The following is a 27,743-nucleotide window of genomic DNA, read 5'->3' as shown; positions in this document are numbered from 1 at the left end:
TTGCCCGAGGTCACACAGCAAGCAAGCGAAGGAGCCGGGATTAGAACCCAGGTCCCCGACTCCCAGGCCCCGTCCTTTATCCGTTAGGCCACGCTGCTTCACTGTCAGCAGCTTCCAGAGTCCCCGACAGATCCTTGAGCCTGGAAGCGTAGAACAGGCCGGACAAGATGGGTCCTAAAATCCAGCCCCGCTTCGCTTCCGTATGGAGGAAGGCTCATCCTTATCACCTTGGAGTGATCGGGGTCTAGACAAACTCAGGTAGCCAGACTTTTTTTTTTAGCAGGATGAGCTCTGGGGTCTCTGCAGCCCCTCGAACCCCATCTCGCCTCCTTAAATCCTTGCTAGACCCACGGTGAGACCCAAGTCTCTTTGCCCAGTGGGAGCGGGGGCAGGCACTAGCATAGACCCGTGCAGTACAGCGTGGCTCAGTGGAAAGAGCCCGGGCTTGGGAGTCAGAGGGAATGGGTTCAAATCCCGGCTCAGCCGCTTGTCAGCTGTGTGACTTTGGGTAAGTCACTTCACTTCTCTGTGCCTCTGTTACTAAATCTGTAAATTGGGGATTAACACTGTGAGCCCCATGTGGGACAATCTGAGATCACCTTGTAACCTCTCCAGCGCTTAGAACAGTGCTTTGCACATAGTAAGCGCTTAAGTGCCATCATTATTATTAATCCTGTCTCTGCCACTTGTCAGCTGTGTGACTTTGGGCCAGTCACTTCGCTTCTCTGTGCCTCACTGACCTCATCTGGAAAATGGGGATGAAGACTGTGAGCCCCACGTGGGGCAACCTGGTTGCCTTGTATCCCCCCCAGCGCTTAGAACAGTGCTTGGCACCTTGTAAGCGCTTAACCAATATTCATTCATTCAATTCATTCAATAGTATTTATTGAGCGCTTACTATGTGCAGAGCACTGTACTAAGCGCTTGGGATGAACAAGTCGGCAACAGATAGAGACAGTCCCTGCCGTTTGACGGGCTTACAGTCTAATCGGGGGAGACGGACAGACGAGAACAATGGCGATAAACAGAGTCAAGGGGAAGAACATCTCGTAAAAACCGATGGCAACTAAATAGAATCGAGGCGATGTACAATTCATTAACAAAATAAATAGGGTAACGAAAATATATACAGTTGAGCGGACGAGTACGGTGCTGTGGGGATGGGAAGGGAGAGGTGGAGGAGCAGAGGGAAAAGGGGAAAATGAGGCTTTAGCTGCGGAGAGGTAAAGGGGGGATGGCAGAGGGAGTAGAGGGGGAAGAGGAGCTCAGTCTGGGAACGCCTCTTGGAGGAGGTGATTTTTAAGTAGGGTTTTGAAGAGGGAAAGAGAATCAGTTTGGCGGAGGTGAGGAGGGAGGGCGTTCCGGGACCGCGGGAGGACGTGACCCGGGGGTCGACGGCGGGATAGGCGAGACCGAGGGACGGCGAGGAGGTGGGCGGCGGAGGAGCGGAGCGTGCGGGGTGGGCGGTAGAAAGAGAGAAGGGAGGAGAGGTAGGAAGGGGCAAGGTGACGGAGAGCCTCGAAGCCTAGAGTGAGGAGTTTTTGTTTGGAGCGGAGGTCGATAGGCAACCACTGGAGTTGTTTAAGAAGGGGAGTGACATGCCCAGATCGTTTCTGCGGGAAGATGAGCCGGGCAGCGGAGTGAAGAATAGACCGGAGCGGGGCGAGAGAGGAGGAAGGGAGGTCAGAGAGAAGGCTGACACAGTAGTCTAGCCGGGATATAACGAGAGCCCGTAACAGTAAGGTAGCCGTTTGGGTGGAGAGGAAAGGGCGGATCTTGGCGATATTGTAGAGATATCATCATTATTACCATTAATACCATTAATACCATCATTATTATTATTATTATTATTATTAGCAAAAGCTCCAGAGTCCCCGGAAGCAGCCCCATACAGAGAGAAGCTTGCTGCCATACATGGTTCCTTGGCAGTTTTATCAGAGACTGTGCCCCGAGCAGTAAAGAGTGTAAGGACTCCTCCCTCTAAGAACTGGAGTAGTTTCTGTGGTTCTCTTGGATTGCTGACTTAATCATCTATTGTTGGATATTTAATTATTGTTTGTTTTCCCCCTTTTAAATTTTAATTCATTTACCTTGTAATACCCCAGTTTAGGACACTTTCATTCGGTCATTCAGTCATATTTATTGAGCGCTTACTGTATGCAGAGCACTATACTAAAGCACTAGGGAGAGTACGATATAACAGACGTATTCCCTGCCCACAATGAGCTTACAGTCTAGAGGAGGAGACAGACATTAATAAAGATAAATTACAGCTATGTACATAAGTGCTGTGGGGCTGCGAGGGGGGGGATGAATAAAGGGAGCAAGTCAAGGAGACACAGAAGGGAGTAGGAGAAGAGGAAAGGAAGGCTTAATCGAGGAAGGTCTCTTGGAGGAGATGTGCCTTCAATAAGGCTTTGAAGCAGGGGAGAGTAATTGTCAGATATCAATAGGGAGGGCGTTCCGGGCCAGAGGCGGGATGTGGGCGAGAGGTCGGCGGCCGGATAGATGAGATGGAGGTTCAGTGAGAAAGTTAGCATCGGAGGAGCGAAGTGTTCAGGCTGGGTTGTAGGAGGGTAGTGAGGTGAGGTAGGAGAGGGCAAGGTCATTGAGTGCTTTTAGTGAATGTGAGGGGTTTCCGTTTGATGTGAAAGTGGACGGGCAAACCCGGAGGTTCTTGGGAGTGGGGAAACGTGGCCTGAACGTTTCTGTAGAAAAATGATCCCGGGCAAGTGACGGAGGAGAGCATCCCTCTCCCCTCTTGTAGGTGTTGGCGGGCCCAACGGCCCACCTGGGAGCTTCGCCGTTCTTCGCGGCTGCAGCCGCGGTGGTGACTTCATTGTGTATTGGAGTGAAAGCCACGTCTTCACATGCTGGCAGCCGAACTCGTCTTTGTAGAGCATCGGCAAGTGGCGAAAGAGGCGTTCTGGCGGTTGCCGCCATCCTTCTAATCTTACCTCATCACGGGCAAAGAGGGGATACTAACTGTGGTGCTCATTATGTGCCAAGCACCGTTCTTAATGCTGGGGTAGATGTGAGTTAATCAAGTCGGACACCAGCTCCACTCTGCTCCACTCGGTGTTCCGAGTGGGTCCGTATGCACTTTTCAGGTGTAGTTTCTTTCCAGATCCTTTGACTCCCAAGACTGGGCTTTTGGCATTTCTAACAAAAGAAACCCCTCTCCCCAAAGCATGACTGTTTCAGAAGCAATTCTTGTAATAGTAGTTGTGGTATTTATTAAGCACAAACTAAGGGTTGGGGCAGATATGAGATAATCAGGTTGGACGCAGGCCTTGCAGTCCTTGCTCCTCATCACGCTCACAGTGTCAGCAGGATGGAGAGCAGGTATTGAATTCCCATTGAGGAAACTGAGGCCCCCCGAGTCATTAAGTGTCTTGCCCAAGGTCACACAGCAGTTAAGTGGCATAGCTGGGATTAGAACCCAGGTCCTCTGACTCGCAGGCCCGACCTCTTCCCACTATACCAGCTCTTCTAGAAGGAGTGTATGTTGGGATTTTAATGATTCCTAAATTTCGGGGGACTTTGCTATAAGTCCCCAGAATTTGTAGTTGTATGTTTGCACTGGATTGATCAGGTTACCACTATGGTAGCCTCCTGAAAATACCACGCTCTCCCGTTATTCGTGTTATTTATATTCTGGATGAGATCTCAGGTTTGCCATTCTGGAATCGTGTCTAGAGAGGGCTAACTTTTTCTTTTTTTCCTTAGACGGTGAAGAGCTGAGATTTGTCTGTAGCCTGTGTCAGCTAAACCTCGATATAGCACTTTTCAACATGCCTTTGGTGACTCACCCCTGCTGGCAAACGATAGATTTCTCCGTCTAGGGCATCTGCCGTGGCATCGCGAACCGCCCACCGCTACCCGTCGAATTTGATCCCAAGAGTTGTTTTGCGGTTTTTGTTTTTTTCCTGGCCACGTTTTGCGTTTCATTATTGAGTTAAAATATGTCACGTTAATTTGAAAGATTATTTGTTTCATTGTTCCTCTTGCTTATGAAATAGAGGCAGCAGTTTCAAATGAATAGCATCCATAGATTCTTGGAAGGCTTTCGTGGCTGATGTCATTTGGGCCATACCGGTTTCTTTGCTCGTAGGGCCACGTGGAGTGATTTCATTCTAATCTTTGGGAGGATGCTCCCACCCTAAAAGGAAAGCCCGGGGTTCCTCCCAAACACAAAGATAACCCTTCTTATTAAGGGACTGATTATCCATTTCGTAGATGACCTAAACCTTGCTTTGCTTGCCTGCTTGCCCCTTGGCTATTTCACTGCTCATTTAGCACCTCCACCAGTGGGTGGATCAGATGAGATAAAAGGGGACAAGTAAACCAGCCAGTTTTCCAACCTATTAACAGCTTTGGCGAAATGTTCTGTGGGTATGGAGATATTGGCTCAAAGGGAAGTTTGCCAATGGGGTTCGTGGACACCCCACCATGATACTTCGGATGATGATGATGATGGTATTTGTGTGTTTACTTTTTGTCAAGCACTGTTCTAAGCCCTGGGGTAGTTAGAAGGTAGTCAGGTTGGACACGGAGCACTGTTCTAAGCCCTGGGGTAGAAAGAAGGTACTCAGGTTGGACACGGGGTGCTCAATCTGGAGCACTGTTCTAAGCCCTGGGGTAGATAGAAGGTACTCAGGTTAGACACGGGGTGCTCAATGAGGTAACAGAGGCACAAAAAAGTGAAGCGACTTGCTCCAAGTCACACAGCAGACAAGTGGTGGAGCCAGAATCAGAACCCATCACCTCTGATTCCCAAGCCCGGGCTCTTTCCACTAGGCCGTGGAGCAGTGTGTGAGATGCAGTTATGAGACAGCGGGGTCAGACAATGGAAGCTCCTGCGGGAGGTGGGACACCAAATAGCAGCAGCAGCCAAGAGAAGCTGTGTGGTGCAGTGGATAGAGCACAGGCCTGGGCGTCAGAATCCTGCCTCTGCCATTTGTCTGCTGTGTGACCTTGGATAAGTCACTTAACTTCTCTGGACCTCAGTTACCAAATCTGTAAAATGAAGATTAAAGCCACGAGCCCCAGATGGGGCATGGACTGTGTCCGATCTGATTAGCTTGTATCTGCCCCAGTGCTTAGTACCGGGCCTGGCAACATAATAAGTGCTTAACAAAGACCATTAAAATAATAGGGCTGAGGAGAGTGACCTAAGGTCCACTTGAGCTATTTTTGTTTTGTCCCTTGATGTGGCTGCCCGCTCAAAACCTCAACATTTAAAAAGATTTTTCTCTGAGAGGGACAACTTGTAAAGTCTTGGGGCCAATGACAACACTCGTAAGGATGAAGGGGAGAGGAGACCGAAGAAATCATCTGAGGAAAGAAAATCCGGTTAACTGTGCCCGCTTACGTCGTCGTGCTTGCCTCACTGTAGTTGAGGCTGAAATGACTGGAAACAGTCCGTGTTTGAAACGTACGCCATAGGGGAAATGATAAAATAGAGAGGTTAGAACCATAGATAGAAATCCCTTAGGAGAAAGACACGGATTTCCAGTTGTAAATGAACCGCAGCGTCAGGAGTGACTCAGTGAAAAGTAACGTCTAGTATTTTGTTGTGCGTATTCATCAGCCACAAATGTGTCTGACCCACTGACAGCAAACAGCTTGAGGTCTCCAAGGGCCCCCCTAGGTATCTTCAAGTTTAAAAATATTACGAAGAGAACGAAGATGGGGACATTGGGACTCAGAATTGGGTCCCATTCCCAGTTTTGCCAGTGACTCGCTCTTGGATTGCGAGTGAGTCAGAGGGCTCTGATACTTGTTTTTGATTTTTATTCCTCATTAGTGCCTAAATCACAGAAGTCTCTGTAAGCCTAAGTATTGTTGAGATGCTTGGTTGAAAGGAACTGTTAAACTCCAGAATATGATTTCTGTTGCACCTTGTGAAGTTGTAGTATTACCTAGCACTTTATATATTTTTCTTTTAATGATACTATTTGTCAAGGTATTGTAGATCATTAAACCAGAGCATGGAGTGGGCTTCTCACATTCTGGTTCACTTGCAGAGTGGGTGCAAAGTTGGGGAGATTTCTAGAAAGATGCCTTTTGGATGCAAGGTGCCACTCTTATTTTGCCTTCTTTTTACAATAAAAATAATAATGGTAGTAAAACTTTTAAAAGTGAGTACTGTGTGCCAAACACAGGGGTAGATACAAGATAATCAAGATGGGCACCGTCCTTGTCCCTCATTGTGCTTACGTTCTAAGGAGGGATAACGGGCATTGAATTTTCACATTTTACAGATGAGGAAATTGAGGCTCAGAAGTGAAGTGACTTGTCCAGGGTCACTCAGCAGGTAAATGGCGGAGCCAGGATTAGAACTTAGGTCCTCTGACTCTCTAGCCCATGCTCTTTCCACTAGGCCACGCTGCTGTTTGGCAGTCATCATCCTGCACCCAAATAAAATGTAACAGTGTGTTCCCTTTTGGACTGAACTCTTTGACGTCTTAACTCAATACCTCTCTGCCTCCTGCTACTGTGCTTTCTAATTACTCCAAGGATTTGTTTCCTGTTCTCCTCTTGATTCCTCCCCTTCCCCCCCCCCCCCCCCCCAGCAGTAAGCACATGTGTTGTAAAAAGGTGAGGAGACGGAGGGTAACTAACTCTTCTGCAGCTTCAGTGGTTACAGGAGATCTACACAGTCACACACACACTCGGAGCAAATGTAATATTGTTACTTCTTTCAAAGGCAAATGGATGATCAAACTGAGGACCACATTTATAAAATGAAGTGGTGTATGCCCACATTTGTTAAATATTAAGGAACCAAGGATTAATCATTCTAGGGCCTCAATTCAGAAGGTGTTTGATCTGGGGCACAAACTGGAGGTTATTTCAAAGAGATGAGTATGATGCACTTGGCTGTAAGTTGTCAAAAACCAGAGTGATAAATCTGTAATTAGAAGAAAGAAAGCCATAAAGACTTTTTCTCCCGAAACTGTATGCATTTTGGGTGGTGGAGAGAGAGGTTATCTCTGGGTGTTTTCACATTTAATAATGTTGGTATTTGTTAAGCGCTTACTATGTGCCGAGCACTGTTCTAAGCGCTGGGGTAGACACAGGGGAATCAGGTTGTCCCACGTGGGGCTCACAGTCTTAATCCCCATTTTACAGAGGAGGGAACTGAGGCACAGAGAAGTTAAGTGACTTGCCCACAGTCACACAGCAGACAAGTGGCCGAGCCGGGATTCGAACCCATGAACTCTGACTCCAAAGCCCGTGCTCTTTCCACTGAGCCACGCTGATTTCTAAAGTGTACTTGAGATGAGGGAAAGTTTTTGAGACTGTCTTGTAAATATCCCTTTGTTCCCAGGTATTTCTGAAAACAAATCGTTTCCTCCTTTACACTTATTTTGCTGATGGCACTATATATGGTTTTCATCTTTCCGTGTTGATGAGCATTTTAGCAGTATGTCAGTGATTTGGGTGGCATTTCAGCTTCTCCTGAACTGTAACTGATGCTTTTTCAACTTGTCTCGTGAATGACTGTGCTAGTCATATTAAATCGAGCCTTGTGTAAAATGTTTTTGGCAAATGAAAATATTTACCATTTGCCTTTTCAAGTTTACTCTATTGTGGTTTTTGGTAGAGTTAGAATTTCCTCTGAAGAAATAATGTCCAATCTAGGACTCAGATGGAGATTGTGCCATATCCCAGCAGGAGGGTGGGGTCTGTCTCTTTTACTTTGCTGTGGAAAGGACTGGGGTGAGGGTTTCTTCCAACCCCTCTCCCGTCATTGCCCTTCCATCCTCCACAATTCTCAGGAAACACGATGATGTGGGGGCCTGAGCCTTCCTTCAGCTTTTCCACTACCATCCTGGGAAAGGATGGGAAGCAGCGTGGCCTACTGGAAAAACCATGGGTCTGGGAGTCAGAGGACCTGGGTTCTAATTCTGGCTCTGTAACTTGTCTGCCGTCTGACCTTGGGCAAGTCAGCTGTCTCAGCCTCAGTTACCTCACCTGTAGAATGGGAATTAAGACTGTGAGTCCATGTGAGGCATGGACTATATCCAACCTGAATAGCTTGTGTATATCCCAGTGCTTAGACAGTGCCTGGCACTTAGTAAGTACTTAACAAATACTTTTTAAACAAAAAAGAGAGAGAGGATGCCCCAGATTGGTACAGGGACTGTATCCCATCTGATATCTGTCCCAGTGCCGGCACATAGTAAGCACTTAACAGATATTATTATTATTATTGTTAGACTGTAAGCTTCCTGTGTCTCTCCACTCCAGTCCATACTTCACTCTGCTGCCCAAATCATTTTTCTACAAAAATATTCAGGACATGTCATCCCGCTCCTCAAAAAACTCCAGTGGTTGCCCATCCACCTCCGCGTCAAACAAAAACTCCTTTACCTTTGCCTTTGAAGCACTCCACCTCGTTGCCCCTTCCTACCTTACCTCGCTTCTCTCCTTCTACAACCCAGCCCTCACATTTCGCTCCTCTAGTGCTAACTTTCTCATTGTGACCTGATCTTGCCTATCTTGCCATCGACCCCTACCCCACATCCTGCCTCTGTTCTGGAATGCCTTCCTTCCTCAAATCCAACAAAAAAATTACTCCCCCGACCCCTATCTCCTTCAAAGTCTTATTGAAGGCACATCTCCTCCAAGAAGACTTCCCAGACTAAGTCCCACTCTTCCTCAACTTGCACTCCCTTCTGCATCATCCTGTCTTGTTCCCTTTGCTCTTCCCCCGGCCCCACAGCACTTATATATATGTGTAATTTTATTTGTATTGATGTCTGTCTCCCCCTCTCTAGACTGTAAGCTCGTTATGGACAGGGAATGTCTGTTTATTGCTGTATTGTACTCTTCCAAGCGCTTAGCACAGCGCTCTGCACACAGTAAGTGCTCAATAAATACGATTGAATGAGTGTCTGTTAACTTTGTACTCTCCCAAGAGCTTAGTACAGCTCTCTGCACACAGTAAGTGCTCAATAAATACGATTGAATGAATGTCTGTTAACTTTGTACTCTCCCAAGTGCTTAGTACATTGCTCTGCACAGAGAAAGGGTTCTATAAATACCATTGATTTATTATTATTATTATTATTATTATGATGTCCCAGGCCTGGATATCCTTGTGATACTGTAGAATGGAATCCACTTTAGCCAACCATATTCTATGACAACCCCTTTTTTCCTCATCCCAGCAACAAAAGGTAGAAGGAGAAGCCATTCCTTCTGCTTCTAGATGAGGGCAGGATTGTGTGACTTAAGTAAGTTGAAATAATAAGGAATTTGAATTCCAAACAAAATTTGATGTTGAACTTATTACTTGGAGCAAAAGGCCATTTTTTGGTGCCTCTAGGGTAGAAGGAAGGTTGAAAAAGTTCATACTAGATGATGCGTGTTGCATTTAAATAGCATAAATTTCCAAAATCTGCATCCAAGATTTTATAAAGGAGAATATTTGATTCAGTTTTTACATGCCTTAGTTTTAGAGAACATTAAGTACTTGGAGAACGCCATATGGCACGCTACATCAGGCCTCTCCTCGGGAGCCAGAATTTGGAAAATCAGATCCATGCGACGGGCTCGGTGGGTATGGCGGAGGAAGATGGGTGTTCTGGTGGGCCCTGTGCCTTGGTAGGAGTGGAGGCTTTTCAGACTTGGGGAGGAATCTGAGCGGCAAAGGGATACCACCCAGTCACGGCCCTGAAATGGAGTTGGGAGTATATCTCCCTTTCCCAACCACCTGAATCTAGTTATTGACTGTGATCTCAATTTCCCAACCTATTTGAATAAATAACCCATTTCCCCCCTCCCCTGCTCACTCTGGTAGTTTGTCATATTTCAACCACCCCCTGTGTAAGGAAACTCTCCCTGAACTGTTTATTCTTCTCCAATCCAAGACCTTTTCAATTTGAATAAGTGAGTTATTACTCACGCAGAGTATTGGCATCAATCTCTTCTTTGCTTTTCAAGATTTCATAAGGTCTGTTTTTTATCCACTAATTTAAAATTTACTTATTTGAAAGATGTTACTTATTTAGAGAAGCAGCTTGGCCTAGTGGATAGAGCATGGGCCCGGGAGTCAGAAGGATCTGGGTTCTAATGCCGGCTCTGCCACTTGTCTGCTTTGTGACCTCGAGCAAATCACTGAACTTCCCCCTGCCTGTTTTACCACATCTGTAAAATGGGGATTAAGACCAGGAGTCCCATGTGGGACTGGGACTGTGTCCAACCTGATTAATTTGTGTCTATTCCATTGCTTCGTACGGGGCCTGGCACACAGTAAACACTCCCCTTCTAGACTGTGGGCAGGGATTGTCTCTGTTGCTGAATTGAATTTTCCGAGCATTTAATGCAGTGCTCTGCAAGCAGTAAGCGCTCAGTAAATACGGTTGAATGAATGAACAAATACCATACGACAAAATGTTGCAGTCTTACTGATGGAATGCAATAGGTGATTACCTATTCTTTTTTTATTGTTCTATACACACAGTGTCCTCTACACAGTGAACTCTTTATAAATACCCCTGATTGATTGAAGTCCCTTTTCATCTATTAAACTGCATTTTGGCCTTTGTAATGCTTCAACGTACTGACAGTGGTAAAACATTGAACTCGAAGTAGATAAATGAAACTCCCTGTTGCTTTGAAATGACCGGATTTGACATCCTTCTGAAACTTGGTGGTTCAGATTGAATTCTCTCGCCCATTCACCTTTCTCCTCTTCTTTGTCATTCACCTGTTGTTTACAGCTATCTTTACCTCATGTCCTTTTTCTCCTTTACAACTTCACCCCTTTTTATGGATCCATGATCTTTCTAGTAGTGAAGGCAAGAGGTTGGCCGTGTGTGGAGATAAACCCTGTGGAGACCTAAGAGTCGTGGATTCGGAATCAGTGGCAGAGGGAAGTCTTGGAGCCAGCCCTGTTTTAACTTTTGAATCGTATTTATTGAATGCTTGCTGTGCACAAAGCACTGTACTGAGCGCTTGGGAGAGTACAATTCAGCAACAGAGAGAGACAATCCCACCCACAACAACTTCTGTCAAGCGCTTCCTGCTATGAATGGCGTTCCCTCTCCTCAACTCCAGTGGCTTTCGTGGTAAAGGAGGGAGGAGGAAGGTGCTTCTCCGTCGAGCACCTGAGGCTTTTTGAGTTCTGAGTTCCTTTACTGTGGGGTATAGGTGCCGCGAGGATGGACGGACAGAAGAGGGGAGAACCTGTGGACAATCGTTTATATCGGTTGCGGTTTTGTGTTTGGCTCCTCGACTGTAGGCCCCTTATGGGAAGGGAACGTGTCTACCGACCCTGTTGCGTTGTATTCTCTGGAGCGCTTAGTACAGTGCTCTGCACACAGTAAGCTCTCAATAAAGACCGTTGATTGGTGCTTAAAGAGCCCCCAAATCTTATGAACGAAGCAGAGGCCTTTGGAGGAGTAGGCTTAGTCAGGGCGGGATCTGGTAATTCTTGGCAACCCAGGAGGAAGGCTGAGCCTGAAGCTGAGGTGGAGAGAGACAGAGAGAGAGAGAGTGTGTGTGTGGGGAGGAGGTGGGAGCTGCCTGAAAATTTGACGTGAGCAGTCACCAGGTCTTCACCCTGATCCTTTCCCTTGAGGCAAACTTCTCTGACTGAGCAGTGCTCGGGAGTGCAATTGAGCAAGCCTGTCCTCCTCGGGAGCCCTGCAGTCAGATACTATTTTGGTTACTGTTATGGTTACAGTAATCTTATTGAATCTTGTTACTGGATACGGTAATCTGATTGAATCATTTTTATTTCTCTTCTATTAAGTTCTTTGGCTCCCCAGTTCTCTGTTAGCTGGATTTCACATTTAAATTCAAATTATGGGCCCCCAAAGTTTTTGCGTAATGGTTTCTAATTCAAATGCAGTGGAACTAATCAAAGGAGAATGCCAGAGGTTACCTCCCCCAAACCAAAACACTTTCTTCAGCAATAATGTGTATTTTAATTTTTTTTAAAGTTGGGATTTGGCCATTCTCTGAAGCTTCCTCCAGTTTAGGTCATTCTGGATCTCCCCCTAAATCTAACTGCTCACCCCCTCACCATTGCTCACCTCCTCACCGTCCCCGGTTCACGCCTATCCCGCCGTCGACCTCTGGCCCACGTCCTACCGCAGTCTTGGAATGCCCTCCCTCCTCACCACCACCAGACTAACTCTCTTCCCCACTTCAAAGCCCTACTGTGAGCTCACGTCTCCTCCAAGAGGCCTTCCCAGACTGAGCTTCCCCTTTTCCCTCTGCTCCCTCTTTGCTCCCCCTCCGCCCTCTGCTCCCTCCCTCTTCCCCCCTTCCCCTCCCCTCAGCTAAGCCCCCTACCCTCTGCTCCTCCTCTCCCCTCCCCTCAACACTGTGCTCATTTGTATATATTTTTATTACCCTATTTATTAATGAGGTGTACATCCCCTTGTTTCTATTTCTTGTGATTAAGTTGTCTTGTTTTTGTCCGTCTGTCTCTCCCGATTAGACTGTAAGCCCATCAATGGGCAGGGATTGTCTCTATCTGTTGCCCAATTGTCCATTCCAAGTGCCTAGTACAGTGCTCTGCACATAGTAAGCGCTCAATAAATACTATTGAATGAATGAATGAATAACTAGGGCCCATCCATCTCCCACCCTAGTGTCAGATATCCCTTCCCAAGTCTGCTCAGAATGAGTACTCAAGTGCTTAAGGTGAAGTAAGGAGAACTATAAGTTGGTGAGATGAGAGTTTAATCAGGGAAGGCCTCCTGGAGGAGATGAGCTTTCAAGAAGAGTGACCAGTGGTCTGCCAAATTTGAAGGAGGAAGGAGTTCCAGGCAGGAGGGGAGGAGCATTCAGGAGGTCGGCGGTGGAATAGGAGAATAACGCAGAGCGGGAAGTCTAACAGATGGAGTTAGGTCAGTCAGGTCAGTTAAGCGGAATTTTTGCCTAACTGTCCCCATCGTTCCCTGATCATGGCACAGAAAGGCTTTACTATTTTGGTCTCTGGTAAAGCAGAAAGTGCTGCAGTGAAGTTTGCTACTAACCAGGCGGTGCTGAGCACTAATCTTTCACTAACCTTGGCATCTCCCCATCCTAAAAAAACTGTTCTGTATTCCACCGCACCTTCCGGCTATCGCCCCATCTCCCTCCTCCCTTTCCTGCTCAAACTGCTCAAGCAGGTTGTACACACTCCCTCTCTCCTCTTCCTCTCCTCCTCCTTTTATTCTTTCATTCATTGTCGTACTTTTTGAGAGCCTGCTGTGTGCAGAGCACTGTACTAAGCGCTTGGGAGAGTACAATCCAACAATAAACAGACAAATTCCCTTTTCTTGACCCTCTACAGTAAGTTTTCCGCTCTCAATGCCATTCAAGGTCACTGCTTCCCCCCCGCCCTCTTTACCTAATCAAACAGAAGCTGCTCCATCTTAGTCCTCTTTGACTGGGTGTTTGACACTACAAGGCAACTCCTTTCCCCCAGGAAACACTATCTAAACTTGCTTTATGGACACAATTCTCCCCTGGTTCTCCTCCTGCCTCTCTGGTCATTCCTTCTCAGACTCTTTCCCAAGCATTTTGCCTGCCTCTGTTCTTGGCCCCCTTCTCTTTTCATTTTTACCCTCACTCCCTTGGCAAACTCTTCTGTGTAGTTCAGTAGGGCAGGGAAGGATTGTATTTATTGAGCACTTACTGTGTGCAGAGCACTGTATTAAGCACTGGGGCGAGTACGATACAATAATAAGCAGACACATTCCCTGCCAACAGTGAACTTAGGTGGGGAGACAGACATCAACGCAAATAAATTACCGATATGTAACTAAGTGCTGTGGGGTTGGGAGGGGGGAAGAACAAAGGGGGCAAGCCAGGGAGTGAACAAAGAGGACAGGGGGAGCTTAGTCTGGGAAGACCTTTAGGAGGAGATGCACCCTCAATAAAGCTTGGTTGGGGGAGGAGTCAAAAAATCCCCAAAAGATGGAAAAATCAATCAGTGCTATTTACTAAGCAGTTACTGTGTGCAGAGCACTGTACTAAGCCCTTGGGAGAGTACAATACGAGCTTACGGTCTAGAGGAGGGGAGACAGACATCAATACAAATCAATAAAATGACAGATATATATACATGGGCAGGGAGCAGGGAAGAGCAAAGGGAGTGAGTCAGGGTGATGCAGAAGGGAGTGTGAGATGAGGAAAAGTGGGGCTTAATCAATCAAGCATTGGTCAATCAATGGTATTTATTGAGCGCTTGCTTAGTACAGCGCTTGGGAAAGTACATTAGAGCATATTTCTTACCCAATGGTTTTGAACACTTGAAACATCCCTTTGTATAGGGGCTGTCTAAAGGGCAGGGAATATGTCTATTTTATTGTACTCTTCCAAGCGCTTAGTACAGTGCTCTGCACTCAATGAGTATGATTGACTGGGCTCCCTAGTTGGGAAGGTATCAAATAACAGAGTATTTATTTCTCTTTGGTTAAAGAAGTTTCCTTTTTCAGACACCGCCTTGCTAGAAAACTCAGCCATCCAAACTTCTAGACGTCAAATATCAGGATGATGGTCACATACTCCCTTAATGCATAGCCTATGGAGCCCTTGGATTATTTTGGGATCAGCATTCGCAGACTGATGGGAGTGACTAGAGTGGGTCTCGTGTTCTTCCTTGAAGTTGGGGTGTTGACTGAGGAAGCGGGAGGGGAGTAATTGAAGGAATTTAGCGTGGCTTTGAATCTGTGCACCCTATTTAATTGCGTGGTTTTCTTTTTTAATAGATGGCAGCTAGAGCTTTATTAGTTCTCTGTTCTGGAAACCAGATGAGACTATTTAATAACTGGTGATTGGCATCTGGTTTTTCCAAGGCGTATTTAGAAACTCATGTGAATATGTGAAAATACCCTTTAGCCGTCTAGCCTCCTAAAATGTTAACTGGAGGAAAAAACCCACTTTGATTTAAGAAAATTGAAATCTTCAACTGCAGTGTACCGGACATGGTTCCCCATACTCATCTTCAGGAGGCAAAGCCCTGGACTTTTTAAATAGATTCATTCATTCCGCTTACTATGTGCAGAGCACTGTACTAAGCGCTTGGAGTGGATAATTCGGCAATAGATAGAGACAGTCCCTGCCCAATGACGGGCTTACAGTCTAATCACAATAAAGCCACTCATTCCTGGGTGGGCAAGAACCACCAACCTTTCGGTTAACAGCCGAAATAGACGAATTTAGTTCCGTTCAACAACATCTTAATAGTAGGAAGAGCAGTTTCTTCAAATGTCGTCGGGCCGTTTCCGACTTATACCGATGCCATGGACACACCCTCTTCAAAACGTGCCATTTTCTGTCAGTCGTTCTGGAATGTGAATCCATGGAGTTTTCTTGGTATAAACACTTCTGCGCAGTGTGACAACTCCAGTCTCTGTCGTTGTCTTTGATCGGCATTTCGATCACTTGATCATCCACCTTTTGACTCTTTTCCTTCTGCTGTTGCCCAGCACAGGTGAATCGACTGTGATGCTTGGGCTTAGACCTTTCTGCTATGGGCAACCCTCTATGGCGTATCTCTGAGCTATATCAGTGTACGCAAACTCTCCTATCACGAAAAGGCGTCGATTCATAGGAAGAGCAGTTAGAATATAATTTCCTAATGGGCAGAGAAGTATTGTCTCAATATCAGGTGAAAATAAAAAAGTGGATGCTTGCCTCAGAACTTGAGTTTTTTGTATTTGGGAAGTGGAAACAATTGCGATATCAGTTCATCTCTCTCCATGAATGACTCAAGAATTTGGGATAAGCAGAACCCTACATGTAAATATGAAATCTATTTAGCCTCAAAGTTTCCTCTTGTGCTCATTTTCTGTTGGAATCCTGGTTTTCAAAATCTTTAATACAGCAATCAGTAAGGGCACAGTCTTCAGAAATATGAAATAATAGGAATGATTACCAGAAATTTCGGTTGAAGAAAATAAACAAACGGCTTTAGTAGTTTCTTTACATTTGGATGAGGAGGAAGAGAGCTTTCTACCAATTCTGCTCTCGAATTTCATTAGATTTGGAAATAAACACCACATGGTAAAACACATGGGGTAATTTGTCTAATTAAATTGAAGACTATTCATTTTGTACAGCTGTGCTTAACTAAGCAGACTACACCTTTTGAAAGAGAATCTGTTTTCAAAGTAATAAGTGTGGTCTTCTCTGAAACCTTGGAACCTTCTGTAATCTAGGCACTTGGGGAGTAGTAGAGAGGAATGGTTCTTAGTTATCAAAATGTGTCTAGTTTTTATTTTTTGAAGGGTAAAGTAAAACATCATAAAATTAAAATTGGGACTTTATCTCCAGGTGAAACAAGTTTTAGATAGCACTAGAAATTGTGACATGAGGAAGAGGAGCACACAGTGCCTTTTTCCCTGCCTTCTAGCCCACCATCCCAAGGGAGAAGGCCTGTCCTAATAATAATAATAATGTTGGTATTTGTTAAGCGCTTACTATGTGCAGAGCACTGTTCTAAGCGCTGGGGTAAACACAGGGGAATCAGGTTGTCCCACGTGGGGCTCACAGTCTTAATCCCCATTTTACAGATGAGGGAACTGAGGCACAGAGAAGTTAAGTGACTTGCCCACAGTCACACAGCTGACAAATGGCAGAGCTGGGATTCGAACTCATGAGCCCTGACTCCCAAGCCCGTGCTCTTTCCACTGCGCCACGCTGTCCTGTGGGAATGGAGCAAGCAGAAGCAATTCCTTCTCTACAGCTTCGAACTTTGGGATTGTTTAGACCAAGGATGACCCTGACTGGAGCAGCGAGAAACTCGAGGACTAGTTTCTTGCAGCAGTTATATGTATATACTGCTTTCCCCATCCTGGGATTATTGAGTTGTTTATTGATTTTTTAAAATTTTTATCCCCAATTATTGGTCTCTATATCTGTCCTCCCCATTCTTTTTCAGTTGAGCCCCCTTAGGATCAGAGACCTCATCTGATTCAGTAGTCTTGTGGAAACAATGTGGCCTAGTGGAAAGAACCCAGGCCTGGGAGCCGGAGGACCTGGGTTCTAATCCTCGTTGGGCCACTTGTCTGCAGCGTGACCTTGGGCCAATCGCTTAACTTCTCTGTGCCTCAGTTTCCTCATCTGTAAGGCGGGGATTAAATCCTACTCCCTCCTACTTGGACTGTAAGGCCCATGTGGGACGTGGACCGTGTCCAACCTGATTATCTTGTATCTACCTCAGCGCTTAGTACAGTGGATGGCACATAGTAAAGGCTTAACAACTATAATAATAATAATAATGATGTTGGTATTTGTTAAGCGCTTACTACGTGCAGAGCACTGTTCTAAGCACTGGGGTAGATACAGGGTAATCAGGTTGTCCCACGTGAGGCTCACAGTTAATCCCCATTTAACAGATGAGGTAACTGAGGCACAGAGAAGTAAAGTTACTTTGTTATTCCATCATACCTAAGTACAGTAGTTTTGCTCAAAGTAAGCATTTAACAAATGTCAGAAATAATGTCTTGGGGCTGAGTTACTGAGTTCTTGAGTGTCTGTGGTTTAGGATGGATAATGTACATCCACAAATAATTAAAATCATTTATCAACCTTTAGTTTTAATCTTTTCCACTACCAAACTTTTCATCACTGTTGTGATGAACAAGTAGGAGTAGTAAAGTTGATTTGAGATGAGGGAGAGAAACAAGGCTAGTTAGGTAATAATAATAATAGTAATTATAACTGTGGTATTTTATAAGCGCTTTCTAAGTGCCAGTCGCTGTTCTACAATCCCTCTCTCACATAGAGCTCACAGTCTTAATCCCCATTTTACAGATGAGGGAACTGAGGTCCAGAGAAATTAAGTGGCTTGGCAAGGTCACACAGCAGATACATGACAGAGCTGGTATTCGAACCCAGATCCTTCTGACTCTCAGGCCTGCGCTCTGTCCATTAGGCCATTAGTGAAGGCCATTGATGTTTCAAGTGTTCAAAACCGTTGGGTAATATGCTCTATCCCTGTCAATCCCTCCATAATTGACAGTTGGTTCCAGGTGTTTGCTCAATTAGCAAACCATAAGTGCAAGTGTCTTGGGAATCAGCAGTCATGGGTTCGAATCCTGATCTACCACTTGTCAGCTGTGCGACTGTGGGCAAGTCGCTTCACTTCTCTGTGCCTCAGGGCCCTCATCTGTCAAATGGGGATTAAGACTGTGAGCCTCACGTGGGACAATCTGATTGCCCTGTATCTGCCCCGGCGCTTAGAACAGTGCTGTGCACATAGTAAGCGCTTAACAAATACCAACATTATTATTATTAGTGAAGGCCACTGATAAGAATCAGTCATGCTGATTATTTTCTACAAGGTTTGCCTTCTGGTAGGCCTTGTGTCTTATGTTCCAAGAATCAAGTGTACTTATTATTAATATGTAGAAAAATGTTCTCTATTACTGAAAATACTTTAGAGGAATAAAGAGCAAATCTCGGTCCCCACGTCTTTTTAATCTTCCTTGGTCTGGAGCAAACACCTGTCATTTCTAGAAGTGCCATAGCAAACACCTGTCATTTCTAGAAGTGCCTCCGTAGAAAAGGGATGTATCATTATTTTGAGACTAAGAAGTGTTCTCACTTTGGTTTGCTGGGATCTTTGTTTGTTTGACAATTAGAGGGCCTTGGTGACGGACGTGCTGGTAATTCCCACTGTGGCCTTTTGTCTCCCTTAAGAAACTAGTTGATAAACTAAAACCAAATCCAATGAACCTGCTTGCCACTGAGATTTTATTTTATATTTTGAATAACTAAATCCCAGAATTCAACTTGCCTCTGATGCCTTTTAATTGTGAATATTTTAATCCCGATTTTTATTTATTGGCTTGTCTTAGTTTTTCTTCTGAAGGATCTTTTATTTTTCCAGAGAGACCCAGAATTGAGCCTTGAGGGACTCTTACAGTTAGGGGGTGGGATGCCGAGGAAGTGTCCCCCGAGAGACTCCTCATTCATCTGCTTTCTCTATCTGTAAAGGATTATTTTAACATCTGCCTTCCTCCCCCAAACCCCAAACTGTAAGGGCCTCGAGGGCAGGGATAGTGTCTGCCAACTCCATTATACTCTCCCAAGCATTTAGAAGAACGGGGCTCTGACGGCAGCAAGCACTCAAAGACCATTGATTGTGGAAATTATACCCTTTTTTTAAACCACCCTTACCCAGACGTGCCAATTCGCATTAAAGTGGTTTACAAGGACTCTTTTCCCAAAAGTGGCTATTCACCAGATAAGATCATAGGCTGAGTTCCCGCTCTTCCAAATCTCCAGATTATCTTCATTTCATCCTGGAAATGATTGATTCTCCTTTTTTTATATGAGCTTTTCTAAAGGTTTCAAATTGCTTCCATGATCTTGTGTATTTTACCTTCCCCTTTTTTGTTTTGAATAACTAGGTCACAAGTAGGGCATACTGTAGAACTTTGCGACAAATACACCAATAGGCTTCAGAGTCTCTGGTGTATCCCAATCAGAGTTATTTGACAGAAAAAAAGACTACCAATGCTGTCACTTTCTATCATCTTAGACCGGGAACACTTTAAAATATCCCAAGTGGAATGTAATGGCTGAGGGAAAAATACTTTGGTGTTGCTTTTAGTGTGATTATTATCGTGCGATTTCACTTTTATTTTCATTTTAGGCTTTTCCCTCAGGTATTTTCAAGTAGTTCCACTGCACTTGGGTAAAAACACATTGTATTGACAGAATACAGTATTTCAGTTCCTATCATAAAAATCATTCAAAGGAATTTGGTTTGACTGTGAAATGGAAAGGTGAATGGAACTTGGTGACCTGTGATAATGCAGAATAGGTTAACGTGAAATGTGAACTGCTCCTGCTGATGTGTTATTTGGGGTATTACAAAATAGTGAAAACATTAACTAACTCGGAGACACAGTAGATAAAATCAACCGGATGCTACAGCAGAGCTGAAAATTAGTGTTAAGCATTCATTTTAGTAATTTATGTGGGAAAAAGCCAAATTCAGGCCCACTTTTTGGGGGCATTTGCTCACATTAATAAAAAGCAACTTGCTGGGGCTAAAAAAAAAATAAGTTGAGATATTCGCTTACTATTTTATCCTTTCATTAGATTTGGGTTCCCTCCTTGAAATTGGCCAAGCAGCTTTTCTGCTGCTAGCCAAAAGGGCAGAGTGGTATATTGATGTGTGATGCCAGTCCCCAAAATATTGAATCCACTTTGGGGTATGCTGCTCACCTGAAGATGGTCCAGAGAAGAGGTCCTAAAATTGATGAACCTGAAGTTGAGGGAATGTTGTTAGATTTAAGGAAGAATTTCTTCACACATGATTATTAAACACTGGAAGAGATTATGGGAATTTTTTTTCCCCATTTCCATCTCTGAAAAGAAAAGTACTCTGGGTGGCTTAGGTATTCACCAGACTGGAGGACTGGACTGTGTCAGATTAATCTTTAGAGCTCTGTGCTAGCTCTGTGGTTTTATGAAACTTTTTTTTTATTATGAGAAATATCCACACATGTGTGTACCTTAACTAGTACTGTGGCAAAACAAATGTATGTATCTATAAAGATTATATTCATAGATGTGTATCTCTCTCTCTCTCTCTCTGTATATATATGTTATTTGTGAGGCTAACAATGAGAAGCAGCATGGCTCAGTGGAAGGAGCCCAGGCTTGGGAGTCAGAGGTCATGGGTTCAAACCCTGGCTCTGCCACTTGTCAGCTGTGTGACTGTGGGCAAGTCACTTCACTTCTCTGTGCCTCAGTTAACTCATCTGTAAAATGGGGATTAAGACTGTGAGCCTCACATGGGAAAACCTGATTACCCTGTATCTACCCCAGCGCTTAGAACAGTGCTCTGTACATAGTAAGCACTTAACAAATACCAACATTATTTTCGTTACCCTATTTATTTTGTTAATGAATTGTACATCGCCTTGATTCTATTTAGTTGCCATTGTTTTTACGAGATGTTCTTCCCCTTGACGCTGTTTACTGCCATTGTTCTTGTCTGTCCGTCTCCCCCGATTAGACTGTAAGCCCGTCAAACGACAGGGACTGTCTCTATCTGTTGCCGACTTGTTCATCCCAAGCGCTTAGTACAGTGCTCTGCACATAGTAAGCGCTCAATAAATACTATTGAATGAATGAATTATTATTATTATTTTTATTATTGTTTAGCCACTTGATGTATTTTACCATGATCTACATAGTATGATCTGTTCTTTCTTTAGAAAGTCATAATGCCTTTATAAAAGGCATTGTAAAATCCATGGAAATATTGAATTTTAACTCTCCATGCTGTAATATTTGCACTTTATTTTAATTTTTGACTAAGGAGAGTTATCTCTATTTAGGAAGTCTTAAAGACATGCTGCTCTTTTTGCCGGGGGAATACACCTTTGGATTGGAAAGGATAGAGCTCTGTTTCTGTGGGCAACCTTTGTGATTGAAAGTTGAGGTGCTGCCTTGTGCTAGGGGCCTTAATATCATTTGCCTTAATATCAGTAGTATTTGTTGAGTATCTATTGTGTGCAAAGAACTGTACTAAGCGCTTGGGGGACTGTAGCATTCCATTGTCTGATCCCTACCTTCCAGGAGCTTATATTCTAACAGGGAAGAAAGACATTAAAATAATTTCCAGCTGGGAAGAAGCAGTAGAGTATATAAGTGCATGCATGTTACTCATACAATCATTTATTGAGCGCTTACTTTGTGCAAAGTATTGTGATATGTGCTTAAATAACTAAATATGTTATGGGCTGTTGGAATTGAATGCTCAAGTTGCTCAGAAGTGTCGAAATAGTTGGGGGTTATCAACTGGGAAGACTGGAAGTTAATTAAGGAAGGCCTTCTGTAGTAGATATTTCGGAAGGACTTGAAGGACGGGCCATCTATGATCTTTTGACTGGGCAGCGCGGAGGACATGAGCAAGAGTATCTTCTATGAATGTCTATCTTCCCCTCTAAGCTTGTAAGCTTGTTGTGGGCAGGGAACGTTTCTTCCAACTCTGCTGTATCGTACCCCGAAGCAGTTAGTACAGTGTTCTGAGCATGGTAAGTGCTCAATAAATACCACTCATTGAATGGGAGAGATTAGAACCAGGCACAGTAAGTCGATTAGCTTGATTGTCACCATTTATAATTGTAATTTAATATTTTCCAAGCACCATATCAATAGAATGTTGGACTAATTGATAAAAACTCTGAGGTGGGCTAAGAAATAGGGCCTGCTCTCAGAGAGGGGATTTAAGGGAAACACAAATGAATGCTGTGTATGGCAGTAGATTTATTATTATTATTATTATTTTTGAAGCTACTCTTGTTTGAGATAAAGGAGACCTTAGTTCCTCCAACCTATGTGACCATTCTGTTTTCTAAATTAAAATGCAATTTGCTGAATTTTCCTCCTGTGTAGCACTTACAATGCATGAAATTATCTGTTCTGTTGTTTTAAAAAAATTTCCTTTTTTTCTTAAAGCTGCACATCATTGACTCCTGGGCCCAGCTGTGACCGATTTAAATTACACATTCCATATGCTGGGGAAACACTAAAATGTAAGCAAATGTTGTTTTTTATAAAACGTATCTGTTACAATATCATTTTGTGTGTCCTAAATATGTTGTTTTCCTCCACATTCCAAGATGCTTTTGCTAGTGGCCATGTCTTGAGCCATACTTTCAACCAAGATCAGTATCTGCTGTATTTGTTAAGGGCCTCCTTCGGGCAGAACTTTTACACAGTGTGCGCAGGATCGTACTGAAAAAGTGGGAGACGATCCCTACCCTTGAGAATCAGTCTAAGGGAATCGGCAAGAACTGTGCTTGAGTTGTTGCTAGTGGTGATGTTTGGACACAGAATTTCTCATTTATTTCTCCCAAATCTAACATTGCCAAACGTTAGGATGTAGTCAATAAATATGGAAAAAAAAAAAACATTTGTAGTGACTGCATCGATATAGTGTGATGGAGAAAAGCCAAATGCCCTATTCTGGTAGGTGCTAGGTGAAGCCTAAAGAATAAAGGATGTGTCCAATAAACAAAATCTACTCTTTGGGCACCTGGTGTCATCATTCTCCATCATTAAGTGGATGGCATAATTTCCCAGCGTGGTACTGTTGGTCCTTTTCACCCATCCTGTATGAGCTGCAAGGCAGCATTGATGGTTAATGGGCTATTCCAGGTGGCCTGGCAGACTTCCTTCCCCTTCCATCCCTTCCATCAATTCCAGGCCTCCATCAGTCAATAGAATTTCGAATGTTTATCGTGGGAGGAACCATGCATTAAGTGCTTGGAAAAGTAATAATAATAATGATGGTATTTGTTAAGCGCTTACCATGTGTCCCGTATTGTTCTAAAGGCTGGGTAGAGTCAAGCTAACCAGGTTGGACACAGTCCCTGTCCCAAATGGAGCTCACAGTCTTCATCCCCATTTTGCAGATGAGGTAGCTGAGGCACAGAGAAGTGAAGGGACTTGCCCATGGTCACACAGCAGAGTACACTATGGTTAGAGGTGGAAGACACTATCCCTGCCCTCCAGGAACTTTAAATAAATCAATCAATTTACAGTTTACGAGCACTCACTACAGTGCTTTGCACACAGTAAGCGCTCAATAAATATGATGGAATAAATTTAGTGGGGATCTTGGTTGGCTAGAGACATCTGTTTAGAGACATCTATTTAGATTCCTCTGTACTGGGATCGGTATTGTTCCTTAGAACTCTAGTTTCCGGCATTTTACCTGATGGCGGCTGTAAGTACTCAAGAGCAAAATCTGGTCAGGAAATAGAAACTCAATAGTAACAGCGGTACTAAAGGGAGTTAGTGAGCTCACACCTAGGTCAGTGCACTGTACTAAACACTTTGGGAGGTATACCGGAAGCTTACATTCTTAACAGGAAAGAAATAAAAATACGTAGAGATGGAGTAATCAAAATAGGCTGTACTTATGCGCAGACGTTCTGAGGGAGGTCATGCAAATGTAAGTGCTAGAGGTGGCTAATGGGTTGAACTGATTTGGAACAGTGGTCTGCACATAGTAAGTGCTCAATAAATACTATTGAATGAACGAATGAATTTACTCGAGAGGCATCTTGAAGGAGTGGGAATTTAGGATGTCTTAGCAAGTGAGGTGATCTGTGGTCTGTCAGATAGGGTAGGAGGAGGGAATTCCAGGCTGCTGAATTAGCAGGAGCCATGGGACCAAGGTGGGAGAGTTGGGAGACAGAGATATATAGAAGGTGGGCTCGGGAGAATGGAAGAGAATGACCTGGAAATTAGTGGGTGAACAGGGCTAATACGTGAGATGGGAAAAGTTGGAGGAGATGGTGAGGACTTTTTCGCTTGATGTGGAGGGAAATGGGAAGCCACTGGGGGATTTGAGGAGATGTACATTGAGCGATGCTTCAAGAAATCATCTGTGCAACAGCAGATAGCTCGGAGAAGGGAGAGACCGGAGACGGGGGGATGAGCGACGAGGCTGGTAAAACCGACCATCTGAGATGTGACGAGACCTTGGTTCAGAGTGGTAGCGGTTTTGGAAAAGATGTGGGGGATGTGTAATAAGAACTGGCAGGATTTCGCAGTAACTTGAATGTGAGGCCGGGAGACATTGAGGAAAAAGGATGACACCAAGTTTGTGGAACTGGGAGGATGGGGATGTCATCATCGGCATTTATTGAGCGCTTACTATATCCAGAGCACTGTACCGAGCGCTTGGGAGAGTACATTATGAAAGAATTAGCAGACAAGTTCCCTGCCCATAAGACGCTTATAGCCTAGAGTGTCTTCAACAGAGACAGGAGAATTGGGAGGAGGGGAGGGTTCAGGAAGGAAGATGAATATTCTGGTTTTGGATATATCAAGTTTGGGGTGTTGTTGGGACATCAAAATTGAGATGCCCTGGAGAGAAGAGACAATGCGGGTTTGTAGTTGAGATGAGAGGTCAGGGCTGGAGAGATCGATTTGGGAGTCTTCTGCATAGGGGTGGGAGCTGAAGCCAGGCGAGCAGATGAGTTCCCTGAGAGAATAGTGGGAGAGCAAAAGGAGTAACACTGCCTCGTGGGGCATTTACACTTAGGACCTGTGTGGCAGAGGAGGAATCAGCAAATGAGATTTGCAGTCTAATCCCAGCTCCGTCACTTGTCTGCCGACTGACCTTGGGCAAATTACTTCACTTCTCTGGGCCTGGGTTACCTCGTCTGTAGAAGGGGGATTAAGACTCGCCAGTGCTCCCCAGGCAGCTCTTTCCATTCATTCAGTCATACTTAGTGAGTGCTTATTGTATGCAGAGCACTGTACTTGGGAGAGTACAATATAACAATGAACAGACACATTCCCACAACGAGCTTACAGCCCATCCCGGCTGCCTCTCTTTCTCTATTTTAATGCCATCTCATTCCTGCCAGGATTCCATGACCCACACCACCACAACTACTTTTCTGTCCTCCCCTTCTTCCTCCCACCCGCTGCTGGGCCTCGTGATATCTCCCACTACAACCCGGCCCACATATTTCACCCCTCTGGGGCTTAGTACAGTATCTGGCACGTAGTAAGCGCTCAACAAATACTTCATCATTATTATTCTTAACACCCACCTACTCGCTGTATCTCGATCTCTCCTCTCTCACCTCCGACCCCTTACTCACATCCTCCTTCCGGTTTAAAACTCCTTCCCCCATTATGTCCGACAGACCACTACTCTCCCCATCTTCAGAGCCGTGTTAAAATCACATCTCCTCCAAGAAGCCTTACCTGGTTGATCTCTCAGTCAATCGTATTTGAATGCTTAACACTGAATGCAGAACACTGAACTAAGCACTTGGGAGAGTACAAGCCAACAATAGACACATTGCCTGTCCACAATGAGCTTACAGTCTAGAGGGACCTCTCATTTCCCCACCTTATTCATCCTCTCTTCTGTGTTGTCTGTTCCCCTTAAAAGCACTCTGTTGCTCATCCTCCAGTACTTATGTTCATGGGCCTTACTCTTGCTGTTTCCCCTTCAGTTAATTTATTTTAATTTCTCCTCCTCCCTCCCCCCACCCAGATTTTAAGATCCTGGAATGCAGGGATTGTGTATACCAACTCTGCTGTAGTGTACTCTCCCTAGCACTTAGTAAGCGCTCAATAAGTACCACTGATTAATAACAGGCCTTTTGGTCTAGTCTCTCTGGGAAGCTTTATCGCTCCATTATCTGGAAAATTTTTTCTTTTCTAAATTGGTAAGGAGAATGTCTCATCACATGTTCCACCTATGTAGAAATGTAAGTTTCCTTGGAGCGGGAATAGATTTTTCTCATTCAATTTCGTCAGATTAACTGTCAGATATTCTATCCAGGGGTCTGGTGCTCTGCTTCACACAGAATATCATGCTGGGAGCTATTTTAATTTCTTTTGGATTGCTTGCCCATTTAACTTGTATTTTTATCTTTAAAAGACTCACATGCTTGAAAATCATTATTTTCAAGCATGCAGGGTATTTTTAGATGATAATTGAGGAGGCAGGCCATCTCAAATTTAGCAAATGTGCTAAAAAAGGCTCATTGAAAGGCAGGTAGGAAATGTATGTTTTGTTCATTAGACGTTTTCATTCTCTTTTAATGACATTCCATTTTTTAGATTTCCTGGGCATTTTTTTATGATGTCCATTTTGGGTGAGGGCTCCTTTGTACTGATGTTTCAGGATATTATTACGTTTTCTTGGAATCCACGGTGCATTAGAAATCTCATTTTAAAAAAATCTCAGCCAATATCATTAACCTTTCATGGGAAAATCACCATTTTAATTGTGGTTGGTAATGTGGGCTTATTGTCCACAAATTCTAATGCATTTTACCAGGAATTTACTTCGCCTAGGAATTCACTTTATATTTTGTCTTGTGACTTCCTGCCAGTCCAAGCAGTCTCATTATTCAGAATCACAATGCATCGCCTTAAAACAGAAATTCTCATTTTCATTCCATAACTTCCCTCAGGATTTTTGTTGTTTTCCAGTGCCCCACATGAGACCACTAATCATGCCTCACCCGTAGACCAATAAGTGTAGTGGAATCCCCTGCTTTTGAAAAGGGGAGAATAGTAGTAACATTTTCCTCAGTCTTTTCCACTAAAGAAATTAGTAAGGTGTTTTTTTTTCTTTTTAGCTGGATTCTGTTTTTTTGAGGGTGGGGTTAATAATAATTATAATAATGATGCTATTTGTTAAGCACTATGTTCTATGCACTGGGGTCGATACAAGTTAAGCAGATTAGACACAGTCCCTGCCCCGTATGGGGCTCACGCTTTTATTTCTCATTTTACAGATGAGGTAACTGAGGCCCAGAGAAGTGAACTGTCTTGCCCAAGGTCACCCAGACATGTGGCGGAGCTGGGATTAGAACCCAGGTCCTTCTGACTTCCAGGTCCTTGCATTATCCACTAAGCCCGGCTGCTTCTCTGTCAAGTGAAAGGAGGAGAGACTAATGAAGGGTCTCGTATCGAAGATGCTGCCACTGATGGCAATTCATTATATGTATTTGGCAGAAGAGATTGATTTAGGATTTCTGCATTTTCAATCTGTGTACTGGTGTAGGGTTATAGCCCATATTGGAATTGCCAAGCCCTTTTCTCTTTGCTATAAGTCAGTCACCCACTTCTTGATTACTGCTCTCCTGTTTGGCTGTTGGCCATGGTTGCCTTATTATTCCCCGTTGCCAGTGCTTTACTATAGCTTAAAAAGTTTTTAAATTTTGACCAGTGTGCTCCCTTTAGGGCAGCTATTTGGGTATCTTACCTTCATCCAT

General features: G+C 44.2%; 1 protein-coding gene across 5 annotated transcripts in view; it reads left to right on the top strand.

Moving 5' to 3' along the window:
• BABAM2 (BRISC and BRCA1 A complex member 2) overlaps positions 1-27,743 on the top strand; it is a 311,772-nt gene that overhangs the window by 10,553 nt on the left and 273,476 nt on the right. For all 5 annotated transcript variants that reach the window (XR_003762063.2, XM_029072333.2, XM_039913076.1 and 2 more), the window contains exon 3: positions 22,441-22,517. Coding sequence is in view for 4 of the 5 variants with exons in the window: in XM_029072333.2 (XP_028928166.1) it covers positions 22,441-22,517 (77 nt within the window). In the remaining variant the exon portion in view is untranslated. The remainder of the gene's footprint in view (positions 1-22,440; positions 22,518-27,743) is intronic.

Source organism: Ornithorhynchus anatinus, chromosome 9, assembly GCF_004115215.2.
Source record: "Ornithorhynchus anatinus isolate Pmale09 chromosome 9, mOrnAna1.pri.v4, whole genome shotgun sequence".
NCBI classification, from domain to species: Eukaryota; Metazoa; Chordata; class Mammalia; order Monotremata; family Ornithorhynchidae; genus Ornithorhynchus; species Ornithorhynchus anatinus.
Note: the sequence above shows the minus strand (reverse complement) of the source record. Positions and strands in the feature narration are given on the sequence as shown.